The sequence below is a fragment of the Pan paniscus genome, chromosome 11 (assembly GCF_029289425.2).
Source record: "Pan paniscus chromosome 11, NHGRI_mPanPan1-v2.0_pri, whole genome shotgun sequence".
Lineage (NCBI taxonomy): Eukaryota > Metazoa > Chordata > Mammalia > Primates > Hominidae > Pan > Pan paniscus.
In genome coordinates, this window is record NC_073260.2 from 1,453,322 (window position 1) to 1,470,113 (window position 16,792).

A 16,792-nucleotide genomic window follows, 5' to 3' on the forward strand; every position below is an offset into this window, starting at 1 on the left:
CACATTTCAACTAAAAGGATATGTAGGGCCAGGCACGGTGGCTCATGCCTGTAATCCCAGCACTTTGGGAGGCCGAGGTGGGCGGATCACCAGGTCAGGAGATCGAGACCATCCTGGCTCACACGGTGAAACCCCGTCTCTACTAAAAATACAAAAAATTAGCCAGATGTGGTGGCCAGTGCCTGTAGTCCCAGCTACTCGGGAGGCTGAGGCAGGAGAACGGTGTGAACCCGGGAGGCGGAGCTTGCAGTGACCTGAGATCGCGCCACTGCACTCCAGCCTGGATGACAGAACGAGACTCCATCTGAAAAAAAATAAAATAAAAGGATATGCAGATGGCAGAGAACCACATGAAAAGACGTCCAATATCATGGAAATGCAGATCAAAGCCACAACGATCACGACATATCTATCAGAATCGCAAAAAAAAAAAAAAAAAAAATACAGAGACAACCCCCGTGCCGGCGAGGCTGTGGAGAAGGGACGGCTCCTGAGCTGCTGGAAATGTGAAACGGGACATCCACTCTGGCTGAGAGTTTGGCAGTTTCTTAAAAAACTAAAAATGTGACTACAGCATGGCCTAATGATTGTACTCTCGGTCATTTATCCCAGAGAAGTGAGAACTTATATTTACACAAAAACCTGTACATGAATGTGTATACAGCTTTGTTCATAGTATTTCATGAAGCAAATGGGTGAAAAAGGCAAATCCAAAGGTATGACTTCATTTATCCAAGATCATCGAAATGACAAAATTATACAAATGCACAGATTAGTGGTTGCCAGGGAGTAAAGAGGGGTGAGGTAGGAGGAAGGTGGGTGAAGTAGGAGGAAGGTGGGTGCGGCCATAGAAGGGCAGCATGAGGGGCCCTCCTGGGACGGGCTGTCCTGGGCCCTGTGTCAATCTCAGCACCTAGTCATGAGACCGCGGCCCTGCTATTACAGTTTCCTAAGAGGTTTCCTTTGGGGGAACTGGGTAAAGGGTACACTGCTCTCTCTATACCATTTATTACAGCTGCCTATTATGAATCTATAATTAGCTCAAAATAAAACCTTTATTTTATTTTATTTTATTTTATTTTATTTTATTTTATTTTATTTTTTTTGAGACAGAGTCTCACTCTGTCGCCCAGGCTGGAGTGCAATGGCGCGATCTCAGCTCACTGCAAGCTCTGCCTCCTGGGTTCAAGCGATCCTCCTGCCTCAGCCCCCTGAGTAAGTGGGATTACAGGCGCGCGCCACCTCGCCCGGCTCATTCTTTTGTATTTTTAGTAGAGATGGGGTTTCACCATGTTGGTCAGGCTGGTCTTGAACTCCTGACCTCGTGATCTGCCCACCTCAGCCTCCCAAAGTGCTGGGATTACAGGCATGAGCCACCGCACCCGGTGTTTGTTTTTTTTTTTTAAAGGGGGGAGTTGTTAATATCAGCATCTAGTTCTTGGATTTATAAAATTATTGTATTAAAACAGCAGCCAGCACATAATAAACCTCACAAAAGAGTCAGCTTTAAAAAAAAAAAAAAGGGCCAGCTTTTATTTTTTCCTTTACCTTTTCATGTCTCAGGAGCTGTGCTGCCCACTTCTAGCAGCTGTGCACCGGGGCCTTCACCCACATGCCCACGGCCCCAGGCTGTGGATCCCGGCAAGTCCGTGGAGTAAAGTCCTGGGAGGGTGGGGGGCCTTTGCCCTCCTGGAGAGAGCCCCTCACTGGAGATGGCACAGAGCCCAGCACCAGGCGAGACACGCAGTGCCATGGCGGCCCCCTCCGTGTGTCCCTGTATCTGTGTGTCTGGGCGTTTCAGGCCTGTCGGGCTCTGGGAGCCCACGCACCTCCGATGCATGCCAATGGAAACACGGCGGCCGCCCCACCTGCTGCTCCTGGTCTCTAGTCTCTGCCTGTCTGCCTGCAGTGTCGAATTCCACCCAGTGTTGAGTAGGCCCGTGATGGGAACAGGGACACCATTCCCTCCCCACACGCTGTACTCCCAGAGCAAGGCTTTAAGACAGCAGGTGCTGGGGTGGGGCCGGCAGGCAGAGCAGGAGGTGGCGCTCAGGAGCCCCCACCCTCGGACGGGAGGCTGCCCTGTGCTGGGGGACGTCCCTCCTGCCTGCAGTCTCACAGTGCCCCTCCTCCTCACCTGGTCCCACCCTTGGCCCCTTCGGGGTGCCTGTGGCTCCAGTGCAGCTGTGTTGTCAGGCCCAGAGGCTGATGACAGAGAAGCGTGAGAAAGGACCCACAGTCAGAGGAAAGGGGGAGAACTACGGCAGATTCTGCAGACATCGAACCATCTAACCATTTCACAATGCAACGATGCACCAGCAACAGCCACATGGCCACAGTGGACCCCGCAGGCCTGGCCCTGCATCCCGCCTGCCCCAGGGTCTGGGGTCCATCGGATCAGCACCGCCCACCACAAGAAGGCAGTCATCTGCCAGCCAGGAGGAGAGGCCTCGCCAGAAACCAATCCTGCCAGCACCCTGATCTTGGACCTCCAGCCTCCAAGACTGAGAAGGAAATGTCTGCTGTTGCAGCGCCCGGCTGTGCTGCTTTGCTCCAGCCTCCCCAGCAGACCAGTGTCCAGTCGTTCAAGGGAATGAGCCTGTCAGTAGAGGCTGGGCTTTGTGGTGAGCCAGCAGGGAAACTTCTCAGGGAGGGAGGAGGGCAAAGAGAGGCCAGCCTGGTGGGGAAGAAGGGGTGGGAGTGGAGAAGACACAGAGGCCGCACACTGAGTGAGGAGGACCAAGGCGCAAGGCCCTTTTCACCAGGCTCCTGTGCTCTCAGGGGAGACAGGGAAGGTGGCATTGGCTAGAAGGGCCTGCCCAGCCCTGGAGAAAGGAGCTCACAGCAGGGTCGTGGAGAGGGCAGGGACTGGGTGGGGGGTGCTACCATGTGACCTGCTAGGAATGAATCTGCGTTAGCGTCCGTCTGGCTGGAGTAGAGATGCTTCAGCACGTGTGGGGCTGCACACAGGCACGCAGGGTGGAGGCCCCTCCACTCTACAGCCCCACAGCCAGCACCTGCCTTCTCACCTCTTCTAGTCCAGGGCCCGAGAAGCCATTAGCAACCATCCTCACCTCAGTGTGAATCTGCAGCTCTGCCGCTCCAGTGTGAAGGAGGAGAAGGAGAGCAGGAAGGGGCGTCCACCACCACATGCCCACAGGAGCAAGGCTCCCGCCCTCCAGGGGTATGAACTTGAACCCCTGTGACCTCTGTGCGTGCATCTGCACAGAATGCAGGTCCCCCGTCCCCCAGCCACCGCACCACACCAGCCTAGCCATCCTCGCGAGCCGCCACAGGCCTGGGACCCCCCAGGGCACTGGAACACAGCAGCCCCGGTGAGCACCTGGAGCCCGAGCCTGGACCGGAGGCCACAGACGGCTTCCAACAGGCCAGCCCCCAGGAGGGGCGGCTCTTCTACAGCCAGCCCGGCACTGCCCGCCCAGCCTCCCAGATCCAGAGGCAGCTGCTCCAGAGAGAGTGGGGGCTCCAGGGACTTCTCCCAAGCAAGTTGAAAACACAGGTTTTTGCGTGAAAGTTCCTTCTTAAATACTGACAAGTTTAGAGCCCATCTCAGATCCCTGGCTGTGCTCCATCAGCCCAACAGCCACAGACCCAAAATTCAAAGTAGCCATGCGCCCCGAGAGCCCAACCTGCCTGGCCACGCACAGGCCAGCCATGGTCCCAGGAGTGGGCGTGTGCCCCCGCCAGCACACAGCTGTGTCCCTCCCTTCCATCCCCCACCCACAGGCAGAGCTGGAAAGATCAGCACCACGGAGAGAGACAAGCATGGCCAGTCCCAGGCCCCCAGGCCGCCCTGCCCACCTGCCCCATCCCTCCCGCACTGTCCCCTCAGAGCTGGGTCCTGGGCTGAGACTCCCCAAACTGTGACCTTCAAGGCTTCTCACACAGCTCACCCCAGCCTCACGGCCTCCAGCCCTGCCGCTCACTGTCCCCACCACACTCTCCCTGGACCCCCATCCCTCCAGCTGCTGGGGCAGGAAATCAAGCCTCCGACTGACCCTCCTGGTGGGACCCCTGAAGAGAAAGGCGTGTAAGGGGGACTCTGTGCACACCTGCAGAACCGCCCATCCCTGGAGCCCGGCCTGCAGTCACCGTCGAGAGGAGAGGCCTGGAGCACAGAGTGGATCCTGGGGCATGGGGACTTTGCCGTTGGCAGAACACGCACCCTGGGGGGAAGGGCCCTGGCTCCATCGTGCCCAGAAAGTACCTGGCCCATATCAGGGACATATGAGTAAAGAACAGACCACCTGGTCCAGTCCCCACTTGCCTGAGGACAGCAGCCCAGACCCCCATGAATGACGAAAGTCCTTCTCTGGGTTGAGCTGAAACCTCCCTTCCTTATCTCCCCACCCATGTCCCCCGTCCCCCTGGGAAAGTCTGCGGTATCCAAGGGCAGCCCTGGGCTCCTTCAGCTCTCCAGGCCCCATGGTGAAAGATCGCAGAGAGGCCAACCCTCCCTCGGGTCGGCTATGCCAGGCGGGCATATGAGAGACCCCAGGCGTCTGCAACGCTGGCCCGATGCCCATCCAGTGAGCCAGCCCCACGCTGCTTCTATCCAGGGAGTCTCTGGATTTGGGCTCCTCAGGCAGCAGAGCACACATGGAGACGCGGAGACCCCAGAGAAGACCCCATAGGACTGGAGCCCGAGGCCAGGGTCAGCCTCCCAAGCACAGCACAGCCAAGCCCCAGGTCTCACGCCCAGGCAGTGTGGACCCTCACCCCGCACAGAATCAGGGGACCCTGGGGGCTCCCAGTGGGCCCAGTTCTGCCCCCCAGTCCAGGAGAGTGTTAAGAACCCTGAAATGCAGGAAGGAGGCAGAGAGGGAGGGGGGAGACACAGAGAAAGAGAGCGGGGGCACGGGCCAGGCCCTCCATAAAGACCCAGCCAGGGGCGTGTGCTGAAGAGGGGGCCAGGATCCCACCCTATCAGAGCAGCACCTCCTCAGGCTGTTACATCCCCAGCATGGCTGCCAGGCCTGTCCCCACGGACATGGAGGCCCGATGGGAGGCCACTGTCAGGAAGGGGCACCAGAGCTTGGTCACAGGGTCCTAGATCAGCAGCCACCCGCCACCGCCCCACCTGGTCCTCACAGCCACACCACATGGACTGCACGTGGGCCAGGGCCCTGCATTGTGGGGTGGAGTTGGTGGGTTCTCACTGACACGAGGGGGGCTGTGGAGCCCCCAGTCAGGCAATGCCTGGAGTGACCCCAGCCCCAGCCCCAGAACACGGGGGCTCTCCCTGCTTTCCAGGGACTTGTCAGAACTCAGCCCCCGCTCCACCGGTTCCAGCCACACTAGGGGTGAGGGAGGGAGGGTCAGGGCCTACAAAGGCCATTTCCAGCCTCTGGTAGGGAAAGGGAGAGAATGTCTGGCAAACCCCAGCCCGACCCGGCACTGGAGGTCGGGGTGCTGCACCTCCCGCAGGGCTGCAGTCCAAGGACCCCAGGCTGAAGCAGAGCCTGTGGCAGAAGAGTTCCATCACAGCACGGACACGCCCAGCTCGGTCCATGCTCCAACGTGTCCTGGCCCCTCGGGCACAGTGTCTCTTGTCACCTGTGTTCAGACACAGTGTCAGGTCGCCTTGTGGGAAGGCAGCGTCTCTGGGCTGTCACCTGTTTTCAGACACAGCATCAGGTCATCCCTGAGCCGCACACTTGCACATGGGCTGCTGCTCCCCTGGGTGGACCCTCCTTGCCCATGGGGACCCTCTGTGGGGCCCTGAGCTGGGCCTGGCTTCTCCCTGAGAAGTGCCTGCCACCATCTGAATCGGCCTGCGTCCACAAAGCCCAAAAGAACAGGAGGCCACAGTGGTTGCCCAGGAAGCTCAGGGTCAGCAGTGCCTCGGCCCCTGAGCTCCGCTGACCAGACTCCCTCCTGGTGCAGTGGCCACACACCCACACACCCTCTCTTCAACCCACAGGAGGCTGGGTCCAGGGAGAAAGCTGGGCTCTAATTACATGTCCTGGAAAGAAATCCCAGTTTAATTTAGACTAAAACAAGAAGCCGTGGTTGGAAAGCTCCCCCGGAGAGCCACCTGCCTGAGCCAGGATGTGTTTCTCTGATGTCCCCAAGGACCACGGAGGGTAGCACCAGGCTGGAGCCACAACAGGGGTGGGGACACCCAGGGCTTTGGGGTTCTGGGGGCCCTGACTTGTCACCCTGCCCATGTCCCTGACCCCCAGGTGCAACCAGCCCCACAGGGCCAGAGGCTTGACAGGGGCTTCCTGAGGGGCCCGGGAGGTCAGAGGCAGTGACGTGGGGACAGGACTGGGAGCATGGACGCACGTGAGACTGGCTGGGGCACGGAAGGGGAAAGGCACCTGCGCTGATGGGTGACAGACTCCGGAGGCACCACGGGGCTTCCCGTGGGCTCTACCTTTTCTGGGTGTCAGAGCCCACCTGCCGCGTTCTCCAGCGCCACTCCCTGGTACAAACCCTCACCACTCCCACCTGGATCACTGCTTCCGGCTCCCACTCTCCTTCCCTACCGTCTACACTGTGCCCCCAGCACCCATCACGAGTCAATTGGGCCACACCTGTGCTCAGAGCCCTCCAACGCCCGAGCCAAGACCCCCCTGCCCCCGCCACCCTCCCAGCCTCTCCCCTGCTGGAGCTGCTCCCCAGGGGCCACTCCACCCCAGTGGAAGGACACACTACACCCCGACTGCCCTGCAACACTCACTGCCTGCCTCGCCCAGGAGGACGCAGCCTCTGAGAGGGCAGGAACGGCCTGTGTTGTGCACTACTGTGTCCCCAGCAACTGGAACAGGGACGAGGAGGTAGTAGCTGCGCTCGACGAGCCCCTTCCTAAGGAATGAGTGAATGGATGACAAGGGGACAAGGAAGGGGTGGATGGAGGGTGGGGCAGGGGGAGTGAGAGGCTGGGGCAGCGGATGGAGGGGCTTCTAGTCCACGCACTCACTCACTCGCTCCCTCTCCCTCTGTCTCACTTCGCACCCCACCTTGGCTGATGGACGTGCTTCCAAATTCAGTGGAAACTTGGACACAGTTAGAGGACTTCCACGCCACCCTTCCTGCATCTGCTGGTCTATGCAGATGCACAGGCCCGCACTCCCGGAGGTCCTGGACTCTGCTTCCCTCACGGCTCCAGGGCTGTCCACTTTCTGTCCACACTGTCCACTTGTCCTTCCCTCCTGGACTACGCACGTGGCATGGACGGGCTGTAAACCCCCAACTTCATAAAACTCTCCTGGCCTCCATCTCCCTCTTGCCCCTGCCCCCGTCACTCTGACTCACTTTGCTGCAAAACTCTTTAAAAACAAGCATTGCCTACAGGTGCCCACCACAACCCCTCTCCTCCCATTCCCAGCAAGCCCTCACCCCCACCACATGGCTGGACCAGCTCCTGCCTCAGACCCACAGGGCGCAGTGCACAGCCTTGGGTCCTCTCGTGGCCTCTGCAGAGGCCTCTGCATGCTCTTCCTTCCTAGAACACCGTCTACTGCCAGGCACACCTCCGCTGCTCCGCCAACCTCACCGCCAGCTGCCACTTGTAAGTCCAGGTGCCCTGGTCTCCATCACAGGGCAGCTCTTCCTCCACACTTCCCATTCCCCGGGGATCCTGGGTGGTCTCGAGCTCTGAAGATGACTGGGACACCCATGTCCCTCGAATCCCCACCTCCAGCCACACCTCTTCCCAGGCTGCTAGATGGCTCACCCCTCACGCTCTCCAGTCCTTCCTCTGACGACCCTATGCAAAGTGGCACCTCCAGGCCTGCACCCTGCATGCTTTATCTCATTTCATATGTGGGGAAAAAAAGCCCGGAACTCATCACCATCCACTCATCCGTCCACCCGCTGACTGCTCTCTGGGGCACGCCTACGCCGCTGAGCACCACACCAGGCTGCAAAGAAACCAGGCCCGGGAGGTGTCTTGTCCCCAGAACATGGGCCACCGGGCAGAGGTTCAGCTGTCTTCCTTCACTCCTGAGTCCTCAGCACCTAGCAGAGGCTCCATGAACACTGAATGAATGAATGATGAACAGGTGGAGGGAGGGCTGGCAGCAGGGCTGCCCACCTGGCTGGACAGACACAGGGCCAGAGAGCTGAGCAGAGGGCAGGATGGTGGACGGGGCATGGATGGGAAGGCAGACGGAGGCAGGGAAGTGGCTGCCTTCCCGCCTCCTCCCACCTCCTCCCCGTCGCCTGAGGTCCTTAAGAGCTGCGCCCTGGCACTCAGTGGGGCTCTTGCTGGAGTGAACTGCTGGAGGCCCCCATGTCAGACACAACCGGACCCCTGTCCTCACCCCAGGCCCACTCTGTGTGGGGAGCCGGCTCAGCCCCGACCCCACCCTGGTAGCACGGTGTTATTGGAAGCCGGGGAAGGGAAGCCTCACTCCTGGGCCCAGAATCTCTCTTGGCAAATGATCCACTCAGACGACCACAGGAGACGGCCAGGCGCCAGGAGCCCTCCTGGAAAGGAGGCAGAGTCCTGTGGCAGGGACCCAGCCACTGTGACCTCACCCTGGCCCAAGCGAGTCAGAGGAGTTCCAGGTGGTCACACACGGGCTGACCCAGTCAAGAGCACGGCTGGGAACTGAGGGCCTGGAGGCCCTGGGCACACACAAGAGCAGGAAGCTGCCAGCAGCCCTCACAGCCCTGGGGTTTCTCAGAAGCACACTCTGATGATCCTCACAGTACCCCAGCCCAGGCCCCACAGCTGCTCCCCAGGGCAGCAGGAGCTCGGCAGCACTACAGCCGACTACAGCCCCCCACAGCCCAGACGCACTCACGCAGGCTAACAAAGGGTGCCCCAAAGTCCTGGGAGAGAAGCAAAGCGGAGACAAGGGGACAGAGCGCCCGCCTTCCCTCCCAGGTGAGAACACGGAGGCTCAGAGCCTCTCCAGGCAGCAGGAGGCATGGACCCAGGGCCTCCTCCATAGCTCCACACCAGCCTCAGGAGCAGAGCGGCCCCAGCTGGCCTCTGAGGGTGCTCAAGGCTTTGCCAAGCAACAGGCCAGGGTGTCTGCCTCTCCCTCCAACCCTCTGAGCACCAATTAAATCAACTCTAATTAAAAACAACAAACTAATGAGAAATACCGCCCACTACCCACAGGCCCTTGGCTCACAGGGGTGAGGTGAGGGTTCCTCCCTGGGCTCCCCATGGACCAGCACTCGCCCCACAGTGGACCCAGCCCCCTCCACACACAGATACGCACACAGGGGTTCACGTGTCCCCAGGTGCCCCACACAAGAGCAGCAAAACGGCTCCCTCCCGTGACTTGGAGCCAGCATGTGGCCCCGTGGGACACAGATCACCTCCAACCCAGGGTTCCCTGCACAACCCAGGCTGCCTGGAGGGAAGATGTGTGGAGGCAGAGGAACCTGGGAGCCACCCCAGCAACGCCCAGGCCCTGCTGCAGACACAGGCGAGCAGAGACGTGCCCAAGCCAAGGGAAAGAGGGGTGGAAGGAAGAAAAGAGGGAGAGGCAGAGAGACACCAAGACACCAAGAGGGCCAGAGACAGAGAGCGTGGAGAGGAGACAAAGGGCTAGACAGGCAAAGTGGGAGGAGGAGGGAGGGGGAGGGGGAAAGAGGGGAGAGGAGGGGGAGGGAGAGAGATGAAGAGAAACAGAAGAGGGAGGCGGGAAGAGGAGGGGGAGGGGGAAGAAGGGGAGGGGAAGGAGGAGCAGCCCTGGACCCAGTCTATGTGTGCTGGGAGATCCAGGGGTCCTGCCCAGGGCTTGGTGCAACTCCTCCTGCCTCCTCTCCTGGCCCTCAAGGGCCGACACACTCAGCACCATGGACAGCGCCCCATGAGGCTGGGTCCTGCCGCCTCTGCCCAGCTCCCCGCTGGCCCGCACCCCCCAACACTGCTTACACCCCAACAATTCATTACTTCAGCAGAGGCACACTGCCCCTCCTGGGTGCCCACTCCAAGTGAGGCTCTAGGGACCCCCTGAAAAAAATAAGGCACCGTTGTCCTCAGGGACTTGGGTCCACAGGGAGAGAGAGGGGTAAACAGCTACCGTGACTCCTGGGCTGCTTCTGGGAGTGCCCACTGGATGTGGGAGCGCCCAGTCCTCCGAGAGGCCACACTCTCCACCAGCCACCTCCCACCCCAGCCCCCAACGGGCATTGCTAGCGGAACCACAGACCCCCACAGGGCCTTCCATAAATTCTACCCCAGGGCCATGCTGCAGAAAGGCACAGAATCCACCTCAATGCTGCTGTGCCCAGCACATCACAGACAGCTCTGGGGGCTGAGCCTTCCGTGTGACACCCCCAAGCCCAGAGAGCTCTGGGGGCTGAGCCTTCCATGTGACACCCCCAAGCCCAGTTCTGTACATGCTGCTCTCACCCAGCAGGGGCCAGCCCCAGGCTCAGGAGCAGGCAGAGCAGATGGGGGCAGCACCCCGGGATCCAGGCAGGCAATGCGAGGCTCCCTCTGAGGGCCTCACCCAAGAGACCAGAGGCCATGTAGCCGACTGCTTCTTCCTCACACACACAGAACCTTGAAGGCATGAGCCCCAGACTCGAGGACTCCACAGCCATCTCCTTCCTCCTCTGCCACCAGCCCAAACACCCCTCCATATACCCTCGTGTGCACCAGGCATCTTGGGGCAGTCACTGGGTGAGGATGGGGCTCTGGAAGGAGAGCTCTCGCCTGCTGTGGGGCCTGCTCCCTCCTCTTCCATCTGGGCTCTGAGCCTCGGAACCATAAGGCTCAGGAAAGAGCAGACAGCGGTCCCTGGCCCAGCACAGGGCCTCTGACACTGAAGTGCTAACAGGCTCTGTGGGGGCAACTCCCCAAGCACTCACTCCCCAGCCACCACTCTCCACACCAGAGCCATAGCAGCCCAGCCCAGCCTTCCGCCTGCCAGTCAGGGAAGCAGGAAAGGGGACCTCACAGTGCCCAGTGCACAGGTTGGGGAGTTAACACCCTGGAGGGTGGGGTGCAGAGCACTGGACCTGAGCTCCCATCCAGGCCCCTTGGGTCCATTTTCTAGATGTGCTGGTTACTTTGGCAATCACAAGCTGTTGTTAGGGTAAGTGGTTGAGGAGAAACTGCCGAAGCACCTTCCTGGCACTAGGAACTGTGAAAGCACTCAACACACACAGCCTCATTCATCCCAGGCAGCACAAGGGCTCTGAGCGAGGTGGACACCACAGGTGAGCGTCTCAGGCAGGCACAGAATTCAAACCGCCAAGTGCCCCTCCCAGACCACAGGCTTGGGTGAGGCCAGAAGTCCAGCCCTCCTCCTCACTAGGAAGCCCCTCACCTGGGCAGCAAAGCCACCTCCAACAGGCACCATGCTGGCTCAGGCCAGCCATGGAAGCTGGTGGCCCCTGGCCTGTGCACTCTGCAAGCCAGCGCCTCCTGGGGACAGGTCACTGTGATCCTCCCGTCAGCGAGAAATACAGCACTGGCACCTCTGGGAGAAGCACCCCCATAGCACACAGGGTGGCAAACAGACTGTCTCACATTCGTTCATCTCCAGCAGGGCTGTGAGGGGACCCCAGTGAGGAGACTGCAGCCGCCCCAGCTCCACGGCGCAACTGAGCTTCAGAGAGCACACGCCCGGGCCGCACGTGCTGGGCCTCCTGGCCTCAGCTTGCCTACCCTGTGAGGACGACCACGAAGTCCATGACGTTCCAGCCGTTCCGCAGGTAAGAGCCCTTGTGGAAGACAAAGCCCAGAGCGATGATTTTGATCCCTGCCTCAAAGCAAAAGATCCCGATGAAATAGGGCTCCGTGTCGTCCTAGGAGAAGCACAGAACAGTGGTCACCCCTGGCCCCTACCCGGTGTAGTCGCGGGCAGAGACGGTTGGTGAGGACCCCACCCCACCATGTGCAGGCCACAGCTATCGTGAGGGTCTGACCCTCCTCACCTTGCCCCCAACACCCTGCAGATTCTCCAAGGAGCCATTCCCATCACTGAGCCTGCTTGCTGTCTGCACGTGTCCCCTAATGGGGACACCGTTTACAGCAGCAACATCCCAGTCATGCCTGCGGGCCCCTCGTGCCTCCCACCCTGGCATCTCAGCTTCTGCCCACGTCACAGTGGGGCCCCAATCTCCCTGCTAGCACCATGCAGTGGGCCTTGCTTCGGGGAAGACAGTGATGTAACAGTACTAGTTGTGGGTGCTTATCAGGTAGTTTTTCCTTTATTAACTAGGGTGGCCCTTTAATACCCCATGAGGTCATCCCCATTCTAACATGAGGGAGACAGAGGCACAGAGACGCCCAGGAGCCAGGCAGAGGCCACAGCAGCCTCTGGGTGGGAACCTGCACACGGTTGCCTGGATACAGCTCAGGCTTTCTTGAACTCAGTCCAGGCCCCGTTTATGCATTCAACATGCACCCGGGTAACCAGAACACGCACATCTCGGCAGAAAACAACAGAAATGAGAAGCACAACCTCGGCCCTGAGTGTGCTGAGCGATGACCACCACATCTGCGAGGACCCTGGAGGCAGCCAGCCACAGTCTGGGCCTGAAGCTGGGAGCCACCCTGGGCTCAGACCACAGGGAGCCTCCCAGAGGGCGTGGCGCCTGCAGGCAAGGCTTCCACAGCTCGATTTTGAGAAAGGGATCCAGGTGGAGGGAACAGAGCAGCCAAAGGAATGAAGACAGCTGATCCTAAAAAGATCCCTTTCCTGCACCCCAGGCTGAGCTCCAGCCAACAGTTACTGGGCATGAGAGAGCAGAGCCAGGCCCTACCAGTGCCGAGCTGGGAGCAGCAAACAGGGTGGAGATGGGGCTGTGTGGAGCTTGGGGAGACCCCAAAGACTCCTCGTGAGCACACGCGTGGGGCTGGCAGGGAAAGGCCCTGTGCAAGGCAAGCCCGGGGAGCTGGGCTGAGGGAGCTGCATGTGCAGGGTTGGCATGGGGGTGTCGGACACCTGCACTCCGGGGCTGCTGCCTTAGGAAGCAGGTGAAGGGGTGGGGAGAGGAGACCAGCTTCAAGGGCCTCCCCTGAGGGTTCGTCTTCAGGACTGTGGAAGTCACAGGAAGAAGCAGCTGCTGGGCTGCCACAGAGCTGCCAGGTGAGGTGAGTGCCACCAGTTCCACAGCCTGTGCCTTCCTCCCCAGGAAGCCAGGCTCTCGAGGGCTCTCCACATCTGACTCCCACCTTACTCAGCCTGGGCTCCTCCTGTCCTGTGGTGGAGCTGGCCCAAGGCTTGGCTGGCAGTACCTGGTAGAAGCTACCAGCACCCAAGGGTCCATCATGACCCGTGCTGACTCGCCCATGCTCTTCCTGGCCTCGAGCCTTCTGGTCTGATTTGTTTAGGAGGGACCCCTTTTCCCAAGGGGTGGGGTTGCTGACCATCTGCCCCAGGGGAACAGTGGGGCCCCAGCAGACAGAGATCTTCACAGGAAACTTCCTGGTGAAAAAGAGAACAGGCCCGATGCCTAGGAAGGACCAGCCAGCACCCTCAGCTGGGAAGGAGGCCCCAGCCCGAGCCCTCTCCTCTGCCCTGCCCAGCCCATGGCTGAAGGCTGGCTTAGGTGGGAGGGATGGGTGTGCAGGCAGCTTGGTGTTGCACTGTAAGCTGGGGCCTGGCTCCAGGTAGCTCCAGAGTCGACGGGGAGGTGGGAAACAGCCCCGAGAGGCAGGGAACCAGGGAGGCCTCGCCCAGGGCCAGGCTGGGAGACTGAGGGGCTGCCCCTGCACCACCCAGCCTCGGCCTGCTCTGTGGGCAGCAGCACAGCCTCCCCTCCATCCCAGGGGACATCAATGGCTGGGCCTGCACATGGGACTGGGACTGGTCAAGAGCTCCCCTGACCTCTAGGCTGGCTCAGGGCGGGCATGTTCTGCAGTTTTCCCAACAGGTTAGCTCGCCACTCCTAGAAGTGTCCTCCCCAACCTATAACCACAAAGTAAACCCTCCCACACCTGCGAGGCAGGAACTTGCAAGGCTGGACACCCACTGCCTGGCAGGGCAAGACAGCTTGATCCTCCCTGCCCCTGCCCCGGCCTGGCTCCTGGGCCTGCGTCCCTCTGACCCTGGCCCTGCCCTCCTTCCTGTGGCTTGGCATTCAAGGCTCTCTGCCTGTTTCCTCTCAAACTCACCCTCTTCTCCGGCCTCCAGAAAGCAATGGGCCCCACCAGGGTCCTGCCCAAGTCCCCCACAGGGACCATGACTCACGCCTGCCTCATGGTGTGGCTGGGCTGTCCACACTCCTCCTCCCCACCCTGCCATAACCCAGACCACTGGGCGTTCCAGACTGTGCTCCATCAAGACCTCCTCACCTCGGCCACCCACCACTCACCTTCTCCTGGTGCCTCACCTCCAGGACAGGCTCCCTGTCTCCGCTTCTGCACTCCTGGGCCTGCGGTGGCCCAGGTTCAAAGGGAGTTCAGTTTCAGGGCTAAAGTCTGAATAGCTCTTGTCTCAGGATGCTAGTGGGGGCGGAAGCCAGGCTCAAGGGAAGAGGGAGCAGCTCCTGACACCCCAGAGAGGCCGTCTCCTGGACGCCTCTGGCCCCGCACCCCCTGGGCCCCCACTTGCTCTGCCTTCTGCTCACCTGGAGGCTCCAGTCTTTAGGCACACTCGGAACCCAGACATGGGGCCAGGCATCAGGGAAGAGTGGGGGCTGGGGGACATGCTCTGACCTCAGAAACAGTGCTCACCTCCAAAATGCTGCCCTTCCTCTGACCCAGCCCCTCCAGAGACCCCACAGGGCTGGCCTTCCACCTCACCTCCTGTTGAGCCACAGAGACCTTGCCCTGGCACCCTGACTCACACAGACTCTATGCTCCAATGGGGGCTACCACGGGGGCCTCTTGGCTGGAATCTGGGGACGGGTAAAAATGATTCAGAATGTTTGAGAAGGAATGTTTCCCACAGGATGGTGAGGCCCACTGGAGAAGAGGTTCCAAGCAGGCCCGCACAAGACAACTTGGAGGATGAGGCTCAGGGTTCCCAAATCCAGGCCAAAGCCCATCTCAGCCCAGCAGGGCACACATGGCATTCAGAGCTGACCTTCCCGAAGACATGAATGCCCCTTCCCCACCCCAAGTTTAGAACATGGTTTTCTGGATCAAAGTCTAGCGCCGAAAGCCAGGACAGCCATTGAGGTGCAGGAGTAGCTCGTGGCACAGGACAGACTGGCCCAGGGCTAATGTGGCCACGCCCAGGGCTCAGCCGGTGACCCCAGCTGCCCTGGCCCTCGAGGAAGGTGTTATCTGCCAGGCCTACCTTTTCCTTCAGACGCGAGGGGCACTGCCCAGACGACCCTGCCCGAGGAAGCTGTTCTCAGGCACAGACCATAAAGGAAAGTGGAGTAGCGGCCTCCCCACCACCCTGCCCTCAGGCCCAGCCGGGCACTCACCAGCCGCTCGGACATGGGCGTTTTGTCCCCATCAGGGAGGTGCTGCTCCAGGGCCAGCACGATGCAGTTGGCGATGATGGTGGCCAAGATCATATACTCGAATGGAGTGCGTGAGTTAAGGACTGGCCGGCAGACGCCGCACGGAGGGAAACACGAGGCCGACGCCAGCAGAGCCCAGTGCAGCAGCCACCGCCAGGCCGTCTCCGGAAGGTCTGAGACAACTGGGTCCGGAGCCCCTCTCCTGGCGGACGCGGCCTGGTCTCCCTCACTCCCTGCCCCCATCCCTAGGGGCGGCCGCGAGGCGGGGCCTCCGCAGTCTGGGCCGCCAGCCCCTCGGCACACCCGGGCGGCCGTCAGCACCGCGGACAGCGCCTCCGGCCCGGCTCCGCCCGACTCCAGCGCCCCGAGGGGAGGGGGCCGAGCGCCCCCAGGCGAGGCTGGAGGGAGACCCCGCGCAGGCGCACGCTGCTCCCTCCAGACACGCAGCCACATGTACCTACACAGGCACGTGAACATGCATGTAGCCCGCATCGCGAGCGGACGCACGCGCAGCGCCAGGCTCCAGCTCAGCCCGCACACGCAGGCACCTGCAGCCAGGCGCGCGCACGGCCGCGTCCCCACAGCGCTCGCACCTGCACGGACGCGGCTTCGCCCTCGGTGCCCTCCAGGCTGGCCGCGCACTGTGCACCGACCAGGATCCCCAGGACCCGGCGTGCGGAGGGACGAGTCCGGAGCAGAGGGGCTCCGCCCCGCGCCCGCCGCACTCACGGAAATGCTCCCGCACCCGCCGCTCCGAGGGGCCCTGGGGCGCTCCGTACCCCCCTCGCCCGTCTCCCGACGCCTCCCCAGGTCGCGCCCTCCCGGCCACCGGGAAGATGGCCCCGGCCCCGGCCCCCACCCCGGTCCCCGCCCGGCCCCGCCCGGCCCCGCCCGGCAGGATATGGCCACTCGGTGATGCGCTTCGCGTATTTGCGGACGACGTTGTCCTCGCTGAAGACGAAGAGCGAGCGGTTGACGGTGAAGCAGTTCTGCTTGACCGGGATGGGGTTGTACAGCGCCATGGTCCGCGCGCGCTGCGCGATCGACTGCTTGTAGAGGACCCGCTGGCCGGGCTGCAGGCCCCCGGGACCCGGGCCCCCCGCCCCGCCGGCCCCGCCGCCCCGGGCCCGCTCTCCGCCGCCGGGGCCCCCATAGCGGCCGCCCAGCTCGTCCCCGAAGCGGACCATGGCTCCCGGGCCCCGCGTGCATCCCCGGCCCAGCGGCCCCGGCAGGGAGGGCGCGGGGCGCGCCAGGCGCTCAGAGCGGAGCAGCCACGGAGCCGCCGGGACCGCAGCGGACCTCGCCCGGCCCCACCGCCGCAGCCGCCGCCGCCTCACCCGACTCCGCGGCCCCGCGCCACGCCCTATAAGGGGCCGGTCACGTGGCGGGGCCCGGCCAATCCGCGCCGGCCCCGCCCACCCTGCCGCGC

The 16,792-nt window shown here is 61.7% G+C and overlaps 1 protein-coding gene across 13 annotated transcripts in view; it reads right to left on the minus strand.

The window, feature by feature from the left end:
* The window catches only part of CACNA1B (calcium voltage-gated channel subunit alpha1 B), a 253,949-nt gene extending 237,237 nt beyond the window's left edge, over positions 1-16,712 (minus strand). For 8 of the 13 annotated variants that reach the window (XM_055117377.2, XM_055117381.2, XM_055117380.2 and 5 more), the window contains exons 1-3: positions 16,267-16,709; positions 15,325-15,430; positions 11,609-11,748 (exon numbers count right to left, since the gene is read on the minus strand). In XM_055117377.2, coding sequence (XP_054973352.1) covers positions 11,609-11,748; positions 15,325-15,430; positions 16,267-16,550 — 530 coding nt within the window. In that variant the 5' untranslated portion in view covers positions 16,551-16,709. Of the gene's footprint in view, positions 1-11,608; positions 11,749-15,324; positions 15,431-16,266 lie in introns of all 13 variants that reach the window. The other 5 variants (XR_008626612.2, XM_055117385.2, XM_034929694.3 and 2 more) reach the window with 3 other exon arrangements.
* Between the last annotated feature and the right edge of the window lie 80 nt (positions 16,713-16,792).